This window comes from Capra hircus (genome assembly GCF_001704415.2).
Source record: "Capra hircus breed San Clemente chromosome X unlocalized genomic scaffold, ASM170441v1, whole genome shotgun sequence".
NCBI classification, from domain to species: domain Eukaryota; kingdom Metazoa; phylum Chordata; class Mammalia; order Artiodactyla; family Bovidae; genus Capra; species Capra hircus.
Genome location: NW_017189516.1, coordinates 32214611 through 32235324, shown reverse-complemented (window position 1 = coordinate 32235324; position 20714 = coordinate 32214611). Strand labels below are relative to the sequence as shown.

At 39.8% G+C, this 20714-nt stretch overlaps 1 protein-coding gene across 1 annotated transcript; it reads right to left on the bottom strand.

Moving 5' to 3' along the window:
* Positions 1–2582: 2582 nt before the first annotated feature.
* Positions 2583–20408, bottom strand: OTC (ornithine carbamoyltransferase). The gene is made up of 4 exons (XM_018043685.1): positions 20191–20408; positions 5520–5658; positions 3360–3441; positions 2583–2665 (listed from the first exon to the last, which is right to left on the bottom strand). Exons 1-4 carry the CDS (start codon positions 20268–20270, stop codon positions 2583–2585), a joined length of 384 nt encoding a protein of 127 aa, XP_017899174.1. The 5' UTR covers positions 20271–20408.
* Between the last annotated feature and the right edge of the window lie 306 nt (positions 20409–20714).

Genomic DNA, 20714 nt, shown 5'->3' with positions numbered 1-20714 from the left:
TCTATATGCATTGAAATTAGCTGCTTACTCTGACTGATTCTCCTACTATTGAGTTTGGCAGGATGCCATCTCAATGAAACCCATGGGTATTTATTGAAGATCATGATGAACACTCTGAACCATAACTTTTATGGTCATATGTTCCTTTTCTCATTTATTTGTTGTTTGTAATTTTGTGCAGATTTCTGTAAAGAGGACTTCTTTATAGAAAATCATCATTTAACAAAATGCTTAATGCCACCTGTAGAAACAATTTTGCTGGAATAAAACATGACTAACGTGCTCAAATTAAATTAGACGTTTAAAAATATGTTTAATAATAGCTTCTAATCCTGGGTCTGCCATTTATTAGCTATATGTCTGTGGGCCTTTTGCTGAACCTATTTTAGCCTATTTTCCTCAGTGGTCTCACCCTCATGGAGTTGTCCTGAGGATTAAGTGAGATAATCCATGTAATTAATGTAGAGCACTTAGTATAGGGTCTGTTCCCAAAAGCTTATTAAATCTTCACTCTTGGTTTTATTAGTAGCTTATCTACCACATGACATGTGCATGGTAAAACTGATCACTTATTCAGGGATATGTGAAATTAAAAATAACATTTGAACAGAGAAACATGGTAGACAACATCAACAGGTAAGAAAAAAATAATTTGAGAAAAACGTAACATTGAGAAAATTGTATGTATTTAATCAATTCTTTGATGGCTTCAGAAAAGAATACCTCTCTTAAGTACTAATGATTTTTAAAAATGATAACCAGTGTTGAAAAGGAGAAGAATTTCAGAACTACTGGCTGGTTTATACCATATTCATTTTTCCATTGCTGGACATCAGATGTCAATGTGACCTTTTAAAGGACCCAGCTTTAAAGAACAAAATGTTCTCATCGGTTTTCTTCCTAGGACTATAAAGATTAGGTGACACCTTATATGTTTCCTTTCTTCCTCCTTCCTTCTCTCAAGGGGCAAGGGGAGTGCATTAACAAGAACAGTAAACCTGAGATCTGAACCCTGGTGCTATTTGTATTAATTGCATGAACTTAGCAAGTCACTTGATCCCTCTGAACTCCATTTTGTAATGTATTTGAGATACCGCATTACTGGTCCTTACAACGCAAGAACTGCATGAAGTAGTTGTTTGCTTCTGAGCCCTAGAAAGCTCTGATGCTTGTAAGTAGGATAAGATACAGAAAGAATCAACAAATATGTTTTCGTCCATGGTACCTTTTCCTCCATCCTATCCGCTTGCCCTTTGGGGCAGTCATGTTATTGATTCAAGGGAGGTCTGATGGAGTAGAAATGCAAAGAGAAAAAAGAGGTGATGAATTTCAAAATAGGTTTTTTAAAACTCATTACAGCAAACATAATTTGAGAAAAAAGATATTTTGAGTGTCAACAGCTAGGATTTCAAGTACAAACAACAGACTTGAAAGAATGCATAGGTAGTTAAAGCCAGTTTTTCCTCCTCCTTTATCACCTGGGAACTGGAGGGGAAGAAGATGAAGAGTGAGAGCGAAAAAGCAACAGAAACAGACACTGGTGGACCTTTGTACTCTGCTGTCTGTCCCCCAGGCCACGTACTGAAGGGTCGGAAGCATAGTGGAAATTTCAGATTGTTAAGGGACCAGACCTGAGCCATGACAAGCTCAACAAGCTATACTAGGCCTAAGATTCAGACTCTTGTAAAACCTGAGTCATGATTCTGGGAAACCACACCCTGGGAAAGTCCCCGCTGGCGCCAAACCTGAGCCAATCTGGATAGGGATGCGGGATTTGAAAATCGTGCGTGCGCGCGTGTGTACGGCTCAACCAATCACTACCCGCCAGCTGTACTAAGAACCGCCTGTATAAAAGCAGCTGTGATTCAGAGCTCGGGGCTCTCGTCAAGACTCCACTGCGCTGGATGAGACGGGAGCCCTAGCTCGAGCTAGCAATAAAACCCCTTTATGCTTTTGTATTGCTGTGGATGTCTTATTCTCTCAGTTTTGGGGACTCGGACTTCGGGCATAACAAGATGAGTTTGGAGGACACCAGAGCTGAGAACATCTGTCTCTTTTAAGACAGAGTTCAAGGAAGGAGTAAATATTCTAGAACTCCCTGGCACCCAGAAAGAGGAAGGAACAATAGAGAGAGTCTTGCAATATCTCTGTGCCCACTGTGGCGTGGAGAGCTGACAAGAGCTTGAGAGTATAACCAAGCAGGACCCTATAGGATCATCTCAGGGACAGACCTTCCCTCATATCCTCTGTTTCAGCTCCTCTCTGAGACACCTAGATAATAGTATTTGGTGTATATAGTATTTGGTGTAGTAAATTCTCAGAGTTGTTTATCTAATGTGAAAAATCTCCACCAAATGGAAGATGTTAACTACTTGATGACTCTGATCACCTAGCCCCAGGCCTCCTGGACTCTAAGGACTGATAATGTTAACCCCTGTGACACTACCCTTCTAACTCACTCACCATCAGCCAATCATTGTGCACAAACCGAACAAGTACCTGCAACCCCCACCCCACCCCCTCACCTGGCTTTTAAAAATGATTTATCGAAAATCTTCAGGAAGCTCAAGTTGTTTTAAGGCTTAAGCCAACTTGTCTCCTTGCATGGCTTTGCAGTAAACCTTTCTCCGCTCCAAACTCCAACATTTCAGTTTGTTTGGTCTCACTGGAAGTCAGGCACACAAACTTGCGTCAACAAGCGAGCCAAACCAAGCTATCTCAGATCTTGTGATCAGAGTAGAACAAACTCCTCCACATTGAATGGGAGCCAGTCAAGGTCCAGTAGGGATACAGAAGTCCCAGCAGATTCCAACATAGACATTTGATGATGATGTCCTGATGATCAAAGCCCAGATCCCTATAGCCCTAGATGCCTTGACATTGAGATTCTCTCTAGGACTTAACCATGACTGTGGGGAAAGTGTGAAGGGACCCTAAACTGACAAAGTAAATGATGAAATGACAGGATTTGGATTGCAGAGACTGTTTCCATCATCCAGCAGAAATGGTATAAACAAGGAAAAGCTCTTTACACATTAGAAAAATGTACATTTCTTGCTCACGTTGAATTGAAAGCCTGAGAATTTATGACCACTAATATTCTGTACTGAACATGAATTATTTGAGATGTCTGCTCAAGTCCTCATGGAATTCCTACAGATGAGGCTCATCTTCCTGCTTGCAGCTGCTGTGAGAATCAGAAAGAACATTCAGAGGCTTCCATTGCTACTCTTGGTGACATTGTTTTCCCTTTGTTGTTGCCAAAGAGACAGATAAATCTCACCACTGGGCTCCTCCTCCCAGGTCCTCGCCTGTTGGCCCCCTCTGCAACACATGTCCAAGTTTGTCTGTGAACTCACCTGTTTCTGTGGACAATCTTGTTCGAGTACTTCTTTTTTCAAAAATCATGCCTAAGGACTTCCCTTGCAGTAAAGGCAAATACTGAAAGTCAAGGATAATAATCAAATTAAACTAACTAAAATGAAATATACATTTTATATCTACTAGCAAAGATTATATTTTAAGATTTATTCTTTACATTATCAGAAACTAGAATAATTAACACTGCTCCCAAATAAGCATTCATATGTTGTTTACAAAGTGAATTTAAAGAGTTTATTTCCTGTTGTATACAAATAGGGGAGGGAAAGAGGAATCCCACAGCTTATTGACATGTAATGAGAAAGTAATATTAGTTGCTCTGGGTTCAACCTGAACACTTGTTCCAAAATGTATTAATATTTCATACCGGAACCATCTTCTTACTTAAATCTGTGGAAATGTTACAGGGAAGAACTGACTCCATGTTGGATCTGTTTCTTTTACTTTAACATTTGCTTCCAGTTGTTTTTGTTCACTAAAAAGATACTGTCCATATATAATGGCCTGCCTTGGTGAAACCTGCTCATCTTCCTGAATGTTAAACCAAAATGCCTTTGTTCAGGACCCTGTCCACCTGTGGATGGCTACAGGAAGGAAGAAATTAACATATCCTATCCCTAAGTCTGGCCATTCCAGGACATATTTGCAAGATTAATGTCCTTTTTACTTTACCTCCTCACCTTCCCCATCTCTCTTCTAGAAAAGAGCCTGGCATCCAGACCCTGATAAGATGGCTATTTTGAGATATTAGTCTGCAGTCTTCTTGGTCAGCCAGCTTTCCGAATAAAGTTGTATTTCTGTCCTCAACCCTTGTCTCTCAAATTCATTGGCCTATCATGAGGCAAGCAGAGCAAGCTTAGACTCAGTAAAAGAAACTTCTACCAATGTTCAATGACTTCAAAGATGCTTGTTTGGGAAGTGTCTTCTCAGCTAGGAACATGTTTCTCTGTCACAACATGGGGCACTCAGACTCCTAAAGATGACACCCCAGAGTTTCAAATACACTTTCATCATGCATCCTTGGGAGAGTGCAAAGGCTTTGTTTCTAGAAGTCATGTGAAAACAATCTGAGTTTGGGTGTGGGGTGGGGCTCTTTCTCCTTCCTCTGCTACAGATGGACTTCCTGATAGGATGAGTTCTGGAACAAATAGACTCCTGCCAGCTAAACTTCCTCACCACAAAGTGTGTAAAACAAAAGCCTGGGGTCTCGAGGAGGGGAGCTTTTCTCCTTATTTCAAGGTGTTCTATAGGAACCAACAGCATTTGGAGTCACACCTGTTTTGGGTTCATTCTTAGGAACTTGGAGAGTTTGTGAGCTAGATAAGAGAATCAAGGTTGTGTACAACTTTCTCAACCTGAAACCAGCTCTTTCAAATGCTTTTGAACAAGCTTGTAATATGAAAATGCTTTCACAGTTAAGCAGTCTAAATGAAGCTGCTGCATTAATTGTGTTTCAAACATAAATTGCTCAAAATGCAGAATAATGCTTCCAGCTAAGCACCATATCCCATTTCTTCTCCTACTTGGTTACCTTTTAATTGGTTCTTTGCTAATCTAAATTTTTAACACCATCACATCATCCTGAATTTTTTGAAATTATCCTAATGAGGAAATATCTGATCTTCATCCACCACTGGAATTTGTTGCTAGGAAAAAAAAAATATATCATCCTTATTTTAAATCTGCTAGAAAACAGAAAAGAAGGTAAGGGTAAAAATAAAATCATTCCAGAGAAATGATTCCTTAGGTTCTGATTCAGTTAATAATGACTTTCAACATTTCACATGAAAGAAATGCAATGACTTGTCATTGAATAACTGATTTTTATGCTTTTTGTATGCCTGTGCACTCAGTGATAATCAATTACCTTGCCTGTGTGATTTCATTACTTAGCTACTGTTTAGGAATTTTAATGTATTTTCTTTTTCCTCTTTCTTTGTAAAGGCTGTCTTTCAAAAGGCTGATTGGAACTTCCCTGGTTGTCTGGTAGTTAAGAATTCATGCTTCCATTGCAGGGGACACGGGTTTGATCGCTGGTCAGGAAACTAAGATCCCTCATGCCATGCCATGCAGCCAAAAGAAAAAAAAAAAAAAGACTGATTGGTAACAGTGGAAGGTAGTATGGAAATACCACATACCTCTCCTTTCTGTTTTATCCTGAATTTCAGATCTGCTGATAGCCATAGCATATATTTAATTTCTTCTCCTGTAAAGTTCTTTAGAGTGAGGAGGTCACGGCCCTTCAGCTGTACTTTATCCTGTACTGGTTGCCCACATCTATGAAAAAGAAAAAGATATATTTAAGAAAACAAAACCCATGTCCTACGATAATTCATTGTTTAATTTTTGAAACAAAATATAGCAAATCATGTGTAAACTCATGTATCTCTGCAAAGTGCTAATGCTTTCAAATTGATATGGCTGTGGTTTACATTTTAGATATCCAGTTTTTTGAATGTTGAGAGGAAAGAAAAACTTGAGGAAAGAGGTTGAATTCTGTGCTGAAAATAATCATAAGTGGCTTTGTTACTTCATAGTCAGTCAAGTTACCCAAATTCTCTGCACTTAAATTTCTCACCTAGAAAATGAGTATAAGAAGCTTATATAGTTTGTTGTGAGGATGAAATTATTCGATACATGGAAATCAGATAGTGTCTGGCATATAATAAGTATTTGATAAATTTTAGCTAGTACTATTGAAATCATTGTTTAGTCACTAAGTTGAGTCTGACTCTCTGCAACCCCATGGACTGCAGCCCACCAGGCTCCTCTGTCCATGGGATTTCCCAGGCAAGAATACTGGAGTGGGTTCCAATTTCCTTCTCCAGGGGACCGTCCCAACCCAGGGATGGAACCCACGTCTCCTGCAATGGCAGGTGGATTCTTTACCACTGAGTCACCAGGGAAACCCCGTAACTGAAATCATTAGATGGTACTAATAGAATTTGTATGTACATACAAGAGAAAACAATTTCATTCATTTTCCTCTGCTACCTTTCAAATCTATCCTTGAAGAATTGTTCTTTGTTGTCCCCGGTCAGCTACAGTGGACCCTGTGGCTTTTCTAGTAACTTTCAGAGAAAGACAAAGTTCTCTGCTTACTTTACTCCCTCAAAGAGTCTTGGTTAAAGAATGTATAACAATAATGATAATTTCTTTGACTTTAAGAAATGTACTACAGGTTAATACCCTTTTCCTTCCAGCTCATGCCTAATTTAAGCTGGCTTCCTCCACAGGGGAAGGGGAACCATGAGCTGTTTCCTCTGTTTCCTTACCTTCAGTTCCTCCAAGTAAAGTCAAAGGAAGGTGAGGAGTTAAGGGCCAGGCAAAGTCTGGTTCTGTTCTAGTAATCTAGCATTGGTATAGGTGTTTGAGGCTGATTCTTTTCTGGGGTACTTTTGAGGGTCCATGGAAGAAGTCTCTCATCACTGGGAATTTCTCATAGCAGTTCTTGATGGCGGACATTTACATCGTCTTTGCCATTCAAGGAAACATCCAAACTCTTTTTGCTGCGATCTCCCCAACGTGGGTGCTTCGGGAAGTCTTTTGGTCATAATGTGACACAGCACCATGATAGGTCTCTTTCTTCATCCATATTGGTTCCTGGGAAACCCTGCATGTTCTTTGCTCTGACTAGAGTTGAGTCTGTCCCAGCATAGACTCTTGTTCTGCCATCAAAATAGCTAGCCAGCCAGTCCCTCTCTATATTTTCCACTTATAGGCCTGACATCACTGTGCTGTCTCCAAGCTCTCCTATTGAAGATATTAGTGCCATCATAGCCACTTGCCCTAATCTTGAGGTGAGGGAATAATTCTCATCCATGTGAGGCACATCATATACAATGGTTGTTGCTGTTGTTCAGTTGCTAAGTCATCTCCGACTCTTTACAACTCCATAGACTGCAGCACTCCAGGCTCCTTTGTTCTTCACAGTCTCCCAGAATTTGCTCAGATTCGTGTCCATTGAGTTGGTGATGTTATCTAACCATCTCAGTCTCTGCTGCCCTCTTCTCCTTCTGTTTTCTATCTTTCCCAGCATCAGGGTCTTTTCCAGTGAGTTGGCTGTTCTCATCAGGTAGCCAAAGTATTGTAGCTTCAGCTTCAACATTGGTCCTTCCAGTGAACACCCAGGACTGATTTCCTTTAGGATTAACTGGTTTCATCTCCTGGCTATCCAACGGACTCTCAAGAGTCTTCTATCTAGCACCACAGTTTGAAAGCATCAATTCTTCAGTGCTCAGCCTTCTTTATGGTCCAATTCTCACGTCCATACATTACTGGAAAAACCATAGCTTTGACTGTATGGACCCTTGTTGGCAAAGTGATGTCTCTGCTTTTTAATATGCTATCTAGGTTTGTCATAGCTTTCCTTTCAAGGAGCAAGCATCTTTTAACTTCATAGCTGCAGTCACTGTCCACAATGATTTTGGAGCCTAAGAAAATAAAATCTGTCACAGCTTCCACTTTTTCCCTTTCTATTTGCCATGTAGTGATGGGACCAGATGCCGCGATCTTAGTTTTTTATACAATGGTACATAGCTAAAATCCTCTTCAAATCTACAACTCCCCTCCTGGTTTCTACAATCCATTTTAAAAGCTGGAGGCAATCACCAGTGGGCTGCAAAACTAATTCTTGGCTACCTCCTTGGCAAGCCCTGTTTTAGTGGTCTAGCATCTCACTTCGGATTGAGGAAAGAGTCAGAACCTATTGGGCCTGGGCAGAAACTGAGACCAAGTCCCATTTTAACATTCTATTACATTATGATGACAGTAATTGTTATTTGGGATAATCAGTATATAAAATGGACAGCATTTATTTTCAGTGTTCTCTCTATTTAATAATAATTAGTATTGTATACCATTAGAAATTATGACTAACCAAGGTCAAATTGTGATTTACCACATATATTAAGCATTCATTTTACTTGGAGTAAAATGACTGTCAGAAAATAATCATGCTTGAACTCCAGCCTAAGAAAAAAAGCTTGTGCTACTTGAGATGAAGAGTAAATTATCTGGTGGAATTTATGTCTTTTTGCACTGATAACAAGATAATAAGTAAGAAAATAACAAATTCTCTCAATTTGTTGTTTTCACTGCATGATGTCAAATAACTCAGACAAATGTATATTTTACTAAGTATCCAACTTTCTAGCAGAGCTTGTTTAATGTTCAGAAGGTAAATAGATTTTTTCCAGTAGACCTTTTACGAGATAAAGCCCTTCAGAGATTCTAATTAGTAAGGAAAGGGGCTTCCATAAAGATGGAGGGTTTGTGGGTTAGCTGGCTAATAATTAATTGATAGATTTAATACAAGATCTAATGATATATTCAACTCTAATAAGGATTAGCGTTTTCAGCCTATATGTGCATTAAAATTTTGCTCAACATTCCTGAGACCTACCATTGTCTTCAACTTTTAAAAATGTGTGATTCAAACACTCTTCAGATGGAAATTTCTTTAAAGCAATTGTCTGAATTGTTTTATTACAGATGCAAAACATTAAAAATTTTAAAGATAGGTCTACAATATATGTTTACTTACTTATATGTATTACTATCCTAATAGATTATGCACATAACAAAACATAAAAAAGAAATAAAAATTTTAAAGTGTAGAATAAGATTCAGATATTTTAAAAATAAATTTGTAAGTATACAAAAAAAATTGCTAGCTAAAGAAGTTTCTAGAATAGATATTCATTTTCTTCCTTTTATTGGAACCCTAGTAAAAAGCTTACAAAATTGTGTCCAAGATCTGGGTAGTAACAGAAAACAATTTGATAACTTTAGAGATGTGGCAATTAGGCAGGAAATTTAATTTTATGTGTGTATTCTGGTTTTATGTTTGGCTCTGATAATATTTAACTAGTGACACTATCTAGTACTATTTAGTGCTTGGAATATACAGGTACTGATATTGTTGAGATGTAAATTCTTTGGTATTCATGCATTTTTCTCTGTCAGTTGGATCCTTCTAGGGATCTGTAAACAGGTTTAGCATGTCTGGCTTGGGATGGAGGCATGGCAGCTTAATCTTTCCCAATTCACACTGTCAACTACAAATAGGCACTTGCCATGGGCACTTACCATCTACCTCTACAAGGATTAAATCATGAGCTACTGTAGCTGCTGACCTTCAACACTCCATGAAAGGAGTTCAGGGTGGAGAGCAGGAATGAGGCACTCTGTGCTCAGGGGAAAAGCTGGCAGGACAGATCTTTAGATAGTTAGATAAATTCAGGAGCTAATTTTATGAGTCCAATGCCTGTATCTCCCCATATTTAGAAAAGCACTAAAATCCTTCACAGTGATGACTGTTCTTCATGACTAGCAAAATCTTCCCGAGACTAGTAGAAACCTTCTGGAAAAATATGTGCTTGATTGCATGTACTTCCCCTTTACCAAAATCTCATACATACTAACCTTCCCCACTGTCTCCTTGGAGCAGTCTCTTGGAGCTATCTGAGGTGCTCTCTCCCAGGCTGCAGTCCACACCTCATTTTGCATCCACACCCCAATAAGCTTAACTCGCAACTCTCATGTTGTGCGTTTTTAAGTCAACAACATTTAAGGCAGCTCTGAGAGTATAATTTCTTCTGGAATAAGGTCCAAACAACATAAAATCACAGAAGATAAACTTGCTTGACGCTATGTCTTACAATAACACATTAACATTCCATGGTTAAAGATGTCACCTGATATTATATTAAAAGGGGAAGGAAAAAACTTTCCTGGAAAACCCCAATCCCTAGATTCAAGAAATTTGGGAAATATCACTATAGTTGTTGAATTTGCATCCATCAAAACCAGGAAAAACAAACCATGAGCTAATTTTCAGGTCTTTTTTAATTCCCTAGAGTTCAAGCTCTGACTCCTGGCTATACTGGAGCCCACGAAAGCTGAGTTGCCGAACTCCAACACTTAAGGGATTCAGTATCCTCCCTTACTTTCAGCCCCTATAGGGTTTTGTTATATTTGTGTGCTTAGTCACTCAGTCATGTCCAACTCTTTGCAACACCATACAGTGTAGCCCACCAGGCTCCTCTGTCCAGGGGGATTCTCCAGGCAAGAATACTGGAGTCCAAGCCCTCCTCCAGGGGATCTTCCCAACCCAGGGACTGAATCCAGGTCTCCCACATTGCAGGTGGATTCTATACTGTCTGAGCCACCTGGGAAGCCCTTGTTGCATCTACTCTGATCTAAATACTCACAGGACTATATGCTTCATTGAATGCATATCATAGATTTTAGAATTGTGGTGGTGTGGTTGAATCTCAGAGAAAAATAATTGGAAATGAAAAGGAAATGGAAATTTTGCAGAGCACTGATTTTTTTCCCCCCTTCCCATTAAAGTAAATAGCAAAATAATGGTGAAAGAGGAGGGGCAGCAACACCTTTAGCTGCTTCAAAAGAGCTTCAACTTCCAGCTCTTTATTGCCCAAACAGAAAACAGATTAGAAGAGGTAAAAGGTCTCTGAAGCTTTCTCAAGTTTGTCCTTACAAACTTTAAGAAATTTCTAAGTTGGAGGTAGGGTTAGAGTTAGCACTGATATTCTGCTTTTGGGATTATGTTGTGAGAGGCTCTTTTTATTTCTCCATTGACAGATTTGAGTTTAAAAATAGAAGTCATCAACATCCTGCTCGAATATTCCCTTCCTGTCCAGACCGTTCATTTTCAAATTTACGTAGTGACAGAAGCCTTATTTCAAATTCTTTTCCTTAGACCACAAGAGATCAGAAGAATACCTCTTTGTGTCTCTAGTCTCCACAGGGTGGCAGCTGATATGTGGCCCTCCTTCCTGTTACTGTGGAATCACACCTCCAATAAACCAATAAATCTTAGCAGATAAGCTATTAAAAAAAAAAAAACAGTTCTGGCTTTGCACAGCAGTGAGGGACTGTAAATAACTATTAAATCTGAAGCCATGTAAAACAACCTTAATAATCAATGGGAGAAATCACAATTGTTCCGTGACTTAAGTTTTTTTGGCAAAACATTACAAACTCTCTTATAGTCAGTTATAAAGGCTTAGGGAAATGAAAAAAAGAGTAAAACTGATATATATTTAGTACATTGTCATTTAAAACATTAGAAACATCAAGAATTACAGTGTTTTATTTCTTTGTAAAAATTATCAGGTAGTTTGCACAGTGTATGCTGTCTTCTTATCACATTTGTTATGCTTTGGTGAATTGTTATACTTCTAAGTTTGAATCAACTTCCAACATTTTATTCTTTGAACTCTTAATATTGTGAAATCTCTCTGAGAATTCCTTTAATTCTTTAAATATTTATTATTTGGCTGCTCTGGGTCTTAGTTATGGCATGTGGAATCTTCTAGTTGCAGCACATAGGATCTAGTTCCCTGACTAAGGATTGAACCTGGGTCCCCTGCATTGGGAGCACAGAGTCTTAACCACCTGACCACTAGGGAAGTCCTGAGAATTCCTTTAGTGTGGAATGTTTTACTGGTATCACTTCCTCTGGAATATCTTCATACTGTTGGTCACACCACTGTACTCGTTTATGTCGGTAAGTTTGTCTTCACTAAGTTTCTCTAGCTACATAGCTAGAACCTCTCAAATAGTAGCAGGGTCAACAACCCCACAGTCAGCTATTTCTTCTATAAATACATTTGCATTCACATTTAACTTGTCGATGTTATCATTTTTCTTTCTCTGCTGCATTTTCACCTCTTTCAGACAACTCTGTCTTTTAATTATCCATTTTTTATTAAAATGTCACATGGGCTTATCACTGGAAGAAGAGAAGGCAGAACAACTATACTCTAATGTCTGTAGGTGAACTGGTTAACAGCTGCACAGTGAGCAATCAGCAACAGACTTTGAAAGAAGTGATGTGATTGGTCACTGATCATGAAGTGCATCTGTTATGTACACAGTGATTTGTGAACTGAAGAGGCAGCAATGGATGGATGTGAGGGTTGGACAATAAAGAAAGCTGAGCACCGAAAAATTGATGCTTTTGAACTGTGGTATTAGAGAAGACTCTTGAGAATTCCCTGGACTGCAAGGAGATCCAACCAGTCCATTCTGAAGGAGATCAGCCCTGGGATTTCTTTGGAGGGAATGATGCTGAAGCTGAAACTCCAGTACTTTGGCCACCTCATGTGAAGAGTTGACTCATTGGAAAAGACTCTGATGCTGGGAGGGATTGGGGACAGGAGGAGAAGGGGACGACAGAGGATGAGATGGCTGGATGGCATCACTGACTCGATGGACGCGAGTCTGAGTGAACTCTGGGAGTTGGTGATGGACAGGGAGGCCTGGCGTGCTGCGATTCATGGGGTCGCAAAGAGTCGGACACGACTGAGCGACTGAACTGAACTGAACTGAACTGAGCCAGCAATGAAATTTTTACTTTAGGTAACTAAACCCAATTAATGTCCCATGGCAACTGAAATTTGAACTGTGTACTTGGGAGACTGGTGTTATTTACTAAACTGTGGTAAGTAAAATTCCTACGTGTGAGGACCATACAAAGGAACGCCTGTTTGAACCCAAGATACATTCCATCATAGGCTTCCTTTCACATACTACTCTCTCTGTCCAGGACGCTCGCCCCACAGCTATCAAGCTCTCTTTCTCATCCTTAGGCTGGGGGCTTAAATACCACCTCCTATGAGACTCCTTCCCTGACTGTACCAAGTAATCTCTGCTTTGGCTTCATTTTCCTCAAAACACCTATCACAATTTTTAATACAGCAGGTTGGCCAGAAAGTTTGTTCAGGTTGGAAACCAGAAAGAACTTTCTGGCCAACCCAATATATTTGTGTGTGTCCTCTGCTTACTTTTTTTTTTTTTAAGATCTTTTTAAAAAAATATTTATTTACTTATTTTTGCCTGCATCAAGTTTGAGTCACAGCACATGGGATCTGTTGTGGCATACAGACTTCTCCCTAGTTGTGGTACTCGGGCTCCATAGTTGTGGCGCTTAGACTTAGTTGCCCTACAGCACATGGAATCTTAGTTCCCCAACCAGCGATTGAACCCAAGTTCCCTGCGTTGGAAAGCAGATTCTCAACCACTAGGCCACCAGGGAAGTCCCTGTTCACTGCTTAGTTTTAATCTTCCCATTAAATTACATGACCCACAATGTCAGAGGTCCTGCCTGTTTTATACATTAATATATCCTGGTGCTGCTTGCAATGCCTGGAATATAGTAGGCATTCACTAAATATTTCTTAAGTAAATGAATGATTGAGTGAGGTAGAAGTAAATCAATTTGTATAAGAAATTCAGCAGATTTCTGGGCATGAACTTAGAGAGATTTACCATGATGGATTTTTAAGGCCCTGACTGAAGTCTGATGACCAAAAAAGATACTAAAAGTGCCCCACCCCAAAAAGAATTAATGTTGAGGCAAAAGCAAGTGTGGATAGTGGTCCAGGCTGAACACAAGGCCTAAGAGTCATGGAGGAGAATTGATTGTGGCCTGGTATGTTGCTAAAGCTGAAATTCTCTAAGATTCTACAGTATTTGCATCACTGGGAAGAATAGTTGGACATATATACATGAAACAACAACAAAAAAGCATTATAACCTTGAATCCTACAGATAGTAGCCTGAGACAAGTACAAAAACTAGAAAACTGGTGAGAGTGCCTGGTGGGTGAGTTTTTGTCCATAGCACCATGAGGGTCAAATCCAAAATACATTCATAATGAACTATACCAATATCTTGGTTACCTCTTTCCATGAACCCCTTTTGGACAGAATAAGTTCCCAGGGTTCTTGGGGACAAAAAGATTGGAGCAGTAGCTCCTGCCCATCTGTCATACCAGCCTGAGAGGGTTTGAGTGATTAACTGGAAAAATTGTTTTAAGTTATATCTCACCTGGTTAAGGGGTTCATAATGTTTATACCATTGAAAAACCATTAGAGCAGCCACCAACTTTTCTCAGTTCTATCCAGGAGGTGGGGCAGGAAATGTTGGCTTGGGAAAAAGAACTGTTTTTCATAGATATCAAGAGCTAACCAGGACAGTTTATCACTGAAAGGAAAGCAAACACAATGGTTCCAGTTTAAATTCCTATCCTGTTTACTGTCTCCTTATAGACCTCCCCTTGGCTCCAAAATGGAGTTGCCACACCTCTTTCCTGAGCTACTTAAAAATTAGAGGAAAATTGAAAACCTCCACAATTGTACCACGTTAAAATGCCTCCATTACAGGCACCCTCCTTTTTTTTTTCCTTGTTTGTGTTAAGCATTTCTTGCTTTCTGGTGATAAACCCACATTCTAGTTAGCCAGATAAAACTGCTGACCTAAATGGCTTTTAAGTTCTCATAGAGACCCTGTGCTTCAGTTGGAAGCAGCCCAGTCTGGTTCATGAGGACCCAAACCAAGGCCAGAATCACTGTTTCAGTGTTTCCATAAAATGCTTGGTCTCTTTGTACTCAAGTGTGTCTCCTTGGTAAACCAGACTTAAACCACATTATCATTCTTCAGCCAACATATAACAGGGAGGGTATAGTATTGGAGAAAACAATGAGAAGCATGTATGAATTTTTCCATCAAAACTGTCATGGCAATCAGGTTAAAGCCAGAGCTTTTGAAAAAAGGCAAGACTCATTCATCACATTAATTTTATCCCTTCAAAAAATAATTACAGATGTTTTTCAACCCTAGATCACTGAATGCTAAGAACTTAGGCCAAGGTAATAGTAGACCCTTGTGTTAGCTTTACCCAAATATCTTCCTAGCTAAAAAATGGAAGAGAATTCTCTATTGGCAGAATGAAGCCTTTCATTGCTACAGTGCATTTTCCAACTCTAGTAAACTGTTTGGAGTATGGGGGAAGACCTGGATGTGTTCCCTCATATAATTGTATTTTGTTGGAAGAGAAAGTGCTTAATTTGAGTAAAATGTGGTCAGTGAGAAACAGACTTTGCCAGAGTAGGAAAAAACTCAGTGTTAAATGATATTTTGATCCCCATGGAGAATTTGAGATAAAGACTTTAACTTCTGGAGGCATAAGAGAGGGCCAATGGATGATATGGCAGAGATTTTTTGGTTTCTTTAACATTAGAGACTGATACAAAAGGCATACTTTCTTGGTGTTTTTTTCCTTCTTTACTGAGATATTTTGGCTTATCTTTAAAAGGGGGTGGAATATTGAATAAGGGTAGATTGGCCAATTTGATCAGTGTGGAAGGATCAAAGTCATCAAGCAATGGAATGAAAAGAGCAGTGGTTTTAAATACTCAAATTCGAGTCCCAGTTTGACTATGACCTTGAGATGATCAGTTTCCATTTTTGGCCTTAAATCCTCATTTGAAAAAGTAAGAAAATGAACTACAAATCAGTGATCCTTCATGTCTTTGTCTTCCACAACACTCATGAAGTTCATACAAGATTTCCCACGGGCCACACTGGAGCCATCTGAATTCTCAGTGGCTGAACTTTCATTTCATCCCGTTGTTTCCATCTCAGAAAAAAAATATGCATTATGCATGCCAGGGAGAGTTACTCTTTTTTCACAAAACCTTTGAATATGACCCTATTGATCTGGAAAATCAAAGCACAAATTGTTTCCAAATTTCTCTATTATTAAACATAATGATAATTTATTAATAAAAATATACTTGCAGCCTTTCTCACTGTTGCCACATGCTCATATGCAGTATAAATTGCTACTGATAACTAGGTGACTAAAGGATGTCAAAGCTAACTTAGATTTGTCAGTATTCTAAAACTGCAAAACTTAGCCCTCATCTGAAAATTGAAGACTGGGATAAGGATTAGCTTCATGTAGACTTACTATTAAAGGGCTGGAAATCAGAAACTGTTGAAAATCTGTGGCCACCTCTCCTTCTTTTATCTTGGTTAAATCACTAAATTACTAAAAATAACAAACTAGAAATAAAACCCCAATTCTACTCTTGGCCAAGGGAAACATCACAACCCCATTCCTTTCTTGGTCTCTTGCCTTGCAGTATTCTGAAGTCAAGAAATATGTTTTTTAAAAGGCATTTATTTTCAGTTTTGAAGGAAAATGTGAATAATCAAAGAGGACTGTTTTCTCTCCACAGCATGAGAGTATGGATGGCCTGTAATGGCTATGTCTGTGTCTGTGTGTCCACGTGTGTGTGGATGGGCATGTGTGTGGGATGAAGGGAACTTAATGAGTTCTGTAAGCCTTTAGAGAGGTCTAGAATGAAATACCTGAAAACCAGTCACCTCCAGCTCCAATCCATAACCTCCACAGAATTGGGTGGCTTAGCTCAATATTCTCTGAAGAAATGTCTATTTGTGAGATGAAATTGAACTGCACTTACAAATGGGTCTTCTCTGATAAAGAAAGATATTTTCTTAGTGGTTTCTTTAAAAGCTGTGTTTCCCATAATAGGCAACAAATCATGGAATACTGTCTATTATCCAAACACAGCCAGGCTCTCGAGCCTTGTTTGTGAGATGAAAAGCCTATGGATTTGGGTGTTTTGGGCAGTCTTGGTGTCTGATCCTATTGATTTTGTAAAAAAAAAAAAAAAGAAAAAGAAAAGAAAGAAAGAAAATTGACTAAAAATGATTGATCTGGGAGCCGGTGTAGATGGCTTTAGCCTCACTCAAGTGGTTATTTTATCACGCCCATGGCCATATGGCTGCTCACTTCAAAACTGTGAAGCCCCTACTTGTGGCATTGCCAAACCCTAACCATGTATTTCCTACTACTCTCTAGTGCTAAACTCATGTGGTATATTTCATAACAGGGACCCTCCACCGTTCCAAGAGAGATGGGTGGGGGGTGGCTGGGGGGGTTGAAAAAGAACCCGAATCTCTGAAGAAGGCTGAAAATCAAAGTAAAAATATCATATAAGTGGAGATGACAGGAAGATTGCCATGCCTGCCTCCAGGGGATCTTCCCCACCCAGGAACTGAACCTGTGTCTCTTATGTCTTCTGCATTGGCAAGCGGGTTCTTCACCATTAGTGCCCCCTGGGAAGCCCCAGTAGGTATTACTGGAGATCAGCAAGTCTGAATTCATCTAACTGGTAGTGTGGCTCACTAAAAGAGTAGGAAAGAAAAATACTCATGCCACATGAAAATGACAGCATTTCCATGTTAAGTCATTTTTCAACAGAGACTCATTCTCTATGGTTTCTAATAACATGGGTGATCTGAGGCTTTCATATTTTCAAATAGCCAGTATGGATTTGAGCTGATTTAATCTTACTTTAGGAGAAGGCAATGGCACCCCACTCCAGTACTCTTGCCTGGAAAATCCCATGGACGGAGGAGCCTGGTGGGCTGCAGTCCATGGGGTCGCAAAGAGTCGGGCACGACTGAGTGACTTCACTTTCACTTTTTACTTTCATGCTTGGAGAAGGAAATGGCAACCCACTCCAGCGTTCTTGCCTGGAGAATCCCAGGGACGGGGGAGCCTGGTGGGCTGCCGTCTATGGAGTCGCACAGAGTCGGACACGACTGAAGCGACTTAGCAGCAGCAGCAGCAGCAGTCTTACTTTTGCCTCAGCCCTGACTCACTGAGAGAGACAGCTAGCCAGGATTTTCAGAGTCATAGTCTGGCTACTGGATATATAAAATAGAATGTTAATAAATACTCAAAAGTGCCTAAATATTTGTTTCTTATTTTTGGTTTTGGCTGCGCTGTGTGGCATGTGGGATCTTAGTTCCCCAACCAGGGATCAAACCCGTGCCCCCTGCAGTGGAAGTGTGGAGTCTTAACCACTGGACCACCAAATAATTTCCTACCTAAATACTTGGAAGAGGTTTTACTAGCAAAAATTTAACCTGTAATAATGTTAAAAGGGTGGGGGGGGTTCCTTGGTGGCTCAGATGGTGCCAATGCAAGAGACATAACAGACATGGGTTCTATCCCTGGGTCAGGAAGATCTCCTGGAGAAGGGCATGGCAACCCACTCCAGTATCTTGCCTGGAGAATTCCATGGACAGAGAAGCTTGGCGGGCTACAGTTCATGAGGTCACAAAGAGTCAAACACGACTGAGTGACTAACACTTTCACTTTCAATGGTAAAAAATCATCACTGTGATTTTCAAAGAAAAGTATAAATTTAAGCTCCAACCTTTGGTTATTCACTCAGTTGATTATTTCTAGCTCAGTGATGAGTCTTTGTTAAAAAAGTATGGAATAAAATTTCATCACACTCTTAATAAATGTAACTCAGTGGGTTAGAATGATAAAATAATGAACACTTGCCTGTCACTTTACAGTTTCCACACAAATTATCTTACAGATTACTGCTAGACTGTGAATTCATGTGTCTGGAATGAAATAACTTTTTATCTTACTTACCGCTGTATCTCCAACACCTTGCTTAGGGCGTGGCACAAAGTAGACACTCAATAACTATTTATTAAATAAATAATTGAACCACACTGTGATGTAGGCAGAACATGTATTACACTTTCTCTCATTTTGTAAGTGAAGCAACATCAAAGAAAAGTTTAGTAGCTTGCTCAGGGTCATATAGCCAATGAGTGGTGGTGACAGGCCTTAAACCCAGTTCTTTAGACTTTAAACCTGAGCTTTCCTCTGACTTCTACTGTCTAGCTCTGCCACTAACTAGTAAACCTCATTATCTCTCTGGACCTCATTTGACTTATCTATAAAATAAGAGAAGGCATTATTCTGTAGCTCTGAGGTCCCAACTGCATCTAATTCTATGTGTGTAATTTACAATATCATTTACTATGTCGTTCTGGCTTCTGAGTGGTGCTAAAGGTAGAGTCCAGAGAGTCCAGAGCTGTCAGGTGGCCCAGAGAGGGGAGGCCCAGGGCCACTTCCTAACAGTGGGAGAAAACTTCAGACTAGAAGCTTCTGACTTTAGGAAGTCATCGAGGTCATTTTGAGGTTGGTTTAGGTTGTCAAGAGGCACTGGGAAAATTCTGATTGTTAACAGGCAACTACTCCAGAAGTCTTCTGGGAACAATGTCCAAATTTGAGAGTATTGCTTCCCTGATTAACCCGTCACTCCTGTCTCCTTTCCTGGGGGACAGGCTCCACACTGCCTTCGACTGTGTGCATGAACAATTGACTAATTCTGAGCATGATGTAGCTTTTTTTTTTTCTTAAATATTTATTTTTATTTATTTGGCTGCACCATGTCTTAGTGGAGGTATGCAGGATCTTAGTTACCTCACCAGGGATTGAACCTGGACCCCCTGCATTGCAAGCTTGGAGTCTTAGCCACTGGACCTCCAGGGAAGTCCCAGGATGTAGCTTTTTAATGAATTCATTGGAGACAGCCTCCTTTCACATGCTAACAAAAAATGCAGAAATCTATTTTAAATTTAGATTTTCTTTTAAAAATATCATTATCATCATCACATATAAGGCTTCTTTCCAGCAGCTTGCAAGTATTTATCTAGTCATTCTTTTGGGGTCTGTTTTTTTAAAGAATGAATCAATCTCCATGCTCTAGAATAATATATTGTTTTCAGGCAAACCTAAATACAAGCAGAAGACCCCATGGAAATTAGTTTCTCTCATTTCCTTCAGCCACTTGCCCCTTTAGAATGTACACAAATGGAAGGTGTCAAGAACATTTAGTCTGTTATACCTGCCACAGTCCCCCCATCCCAACCCCACCCCCGAGCACCCCGTGAAATCTGATTACAGGGGATTGAGAAATGAAAGCTCAGCTGGAATTAGAGACCGCTGTCTCCAATAAGGACAGAACTTGCCACTATAACAGAAACACTATAGTAGAAAGTGGCTTTAGGAGGTGGCACGCCTCTGCAGGATAGAGCTTCATTTACCACCACGGCTCCTAAGTCAGGCTCTAGTCTCCGGCCATCACTTACCGAAAATTTCGAACCACGAAATTGTGACCATTTCTAAGAGCTGCATTGTTCAACAGGGTCCTTAGATTAATAAACAGCATCTTCTTTTGATCGTGTAAAGGGTGATTCTGTGCTGTTGAAAACGCCGCACCAAGGTAGCCAGGGGGTCCACCTGAAAGCTGAGAGTGCTTTCGATCACAGTGAGAGAGCAAAGGTAATATTGCCCTTCAACTACCTTATCAAGTTCCCCAGGCTGGAGATAGTGCAGGGCAGGGTCCAGGAGCATTTGAACTTTAAGCCAAGCTCCACCATTGTGGGGTTTTTTTTTTTTGTTTTTTTTTTTGGTGGGGGGTGGGAATCCTAACACTTTGGGTGCTCAGATTCCTCATTTTTCATAATATATTTATGCTGTCACATACTTGTACCAAATCAATTGACAAATACTCATTGAGCGTATAATATATGCAAGAGACTGCAGGGCTGACTGCTGCGAAGGTACATAGAAATAACTCATTCAGAAAATGCGAATTGGCAATGCAAAACCC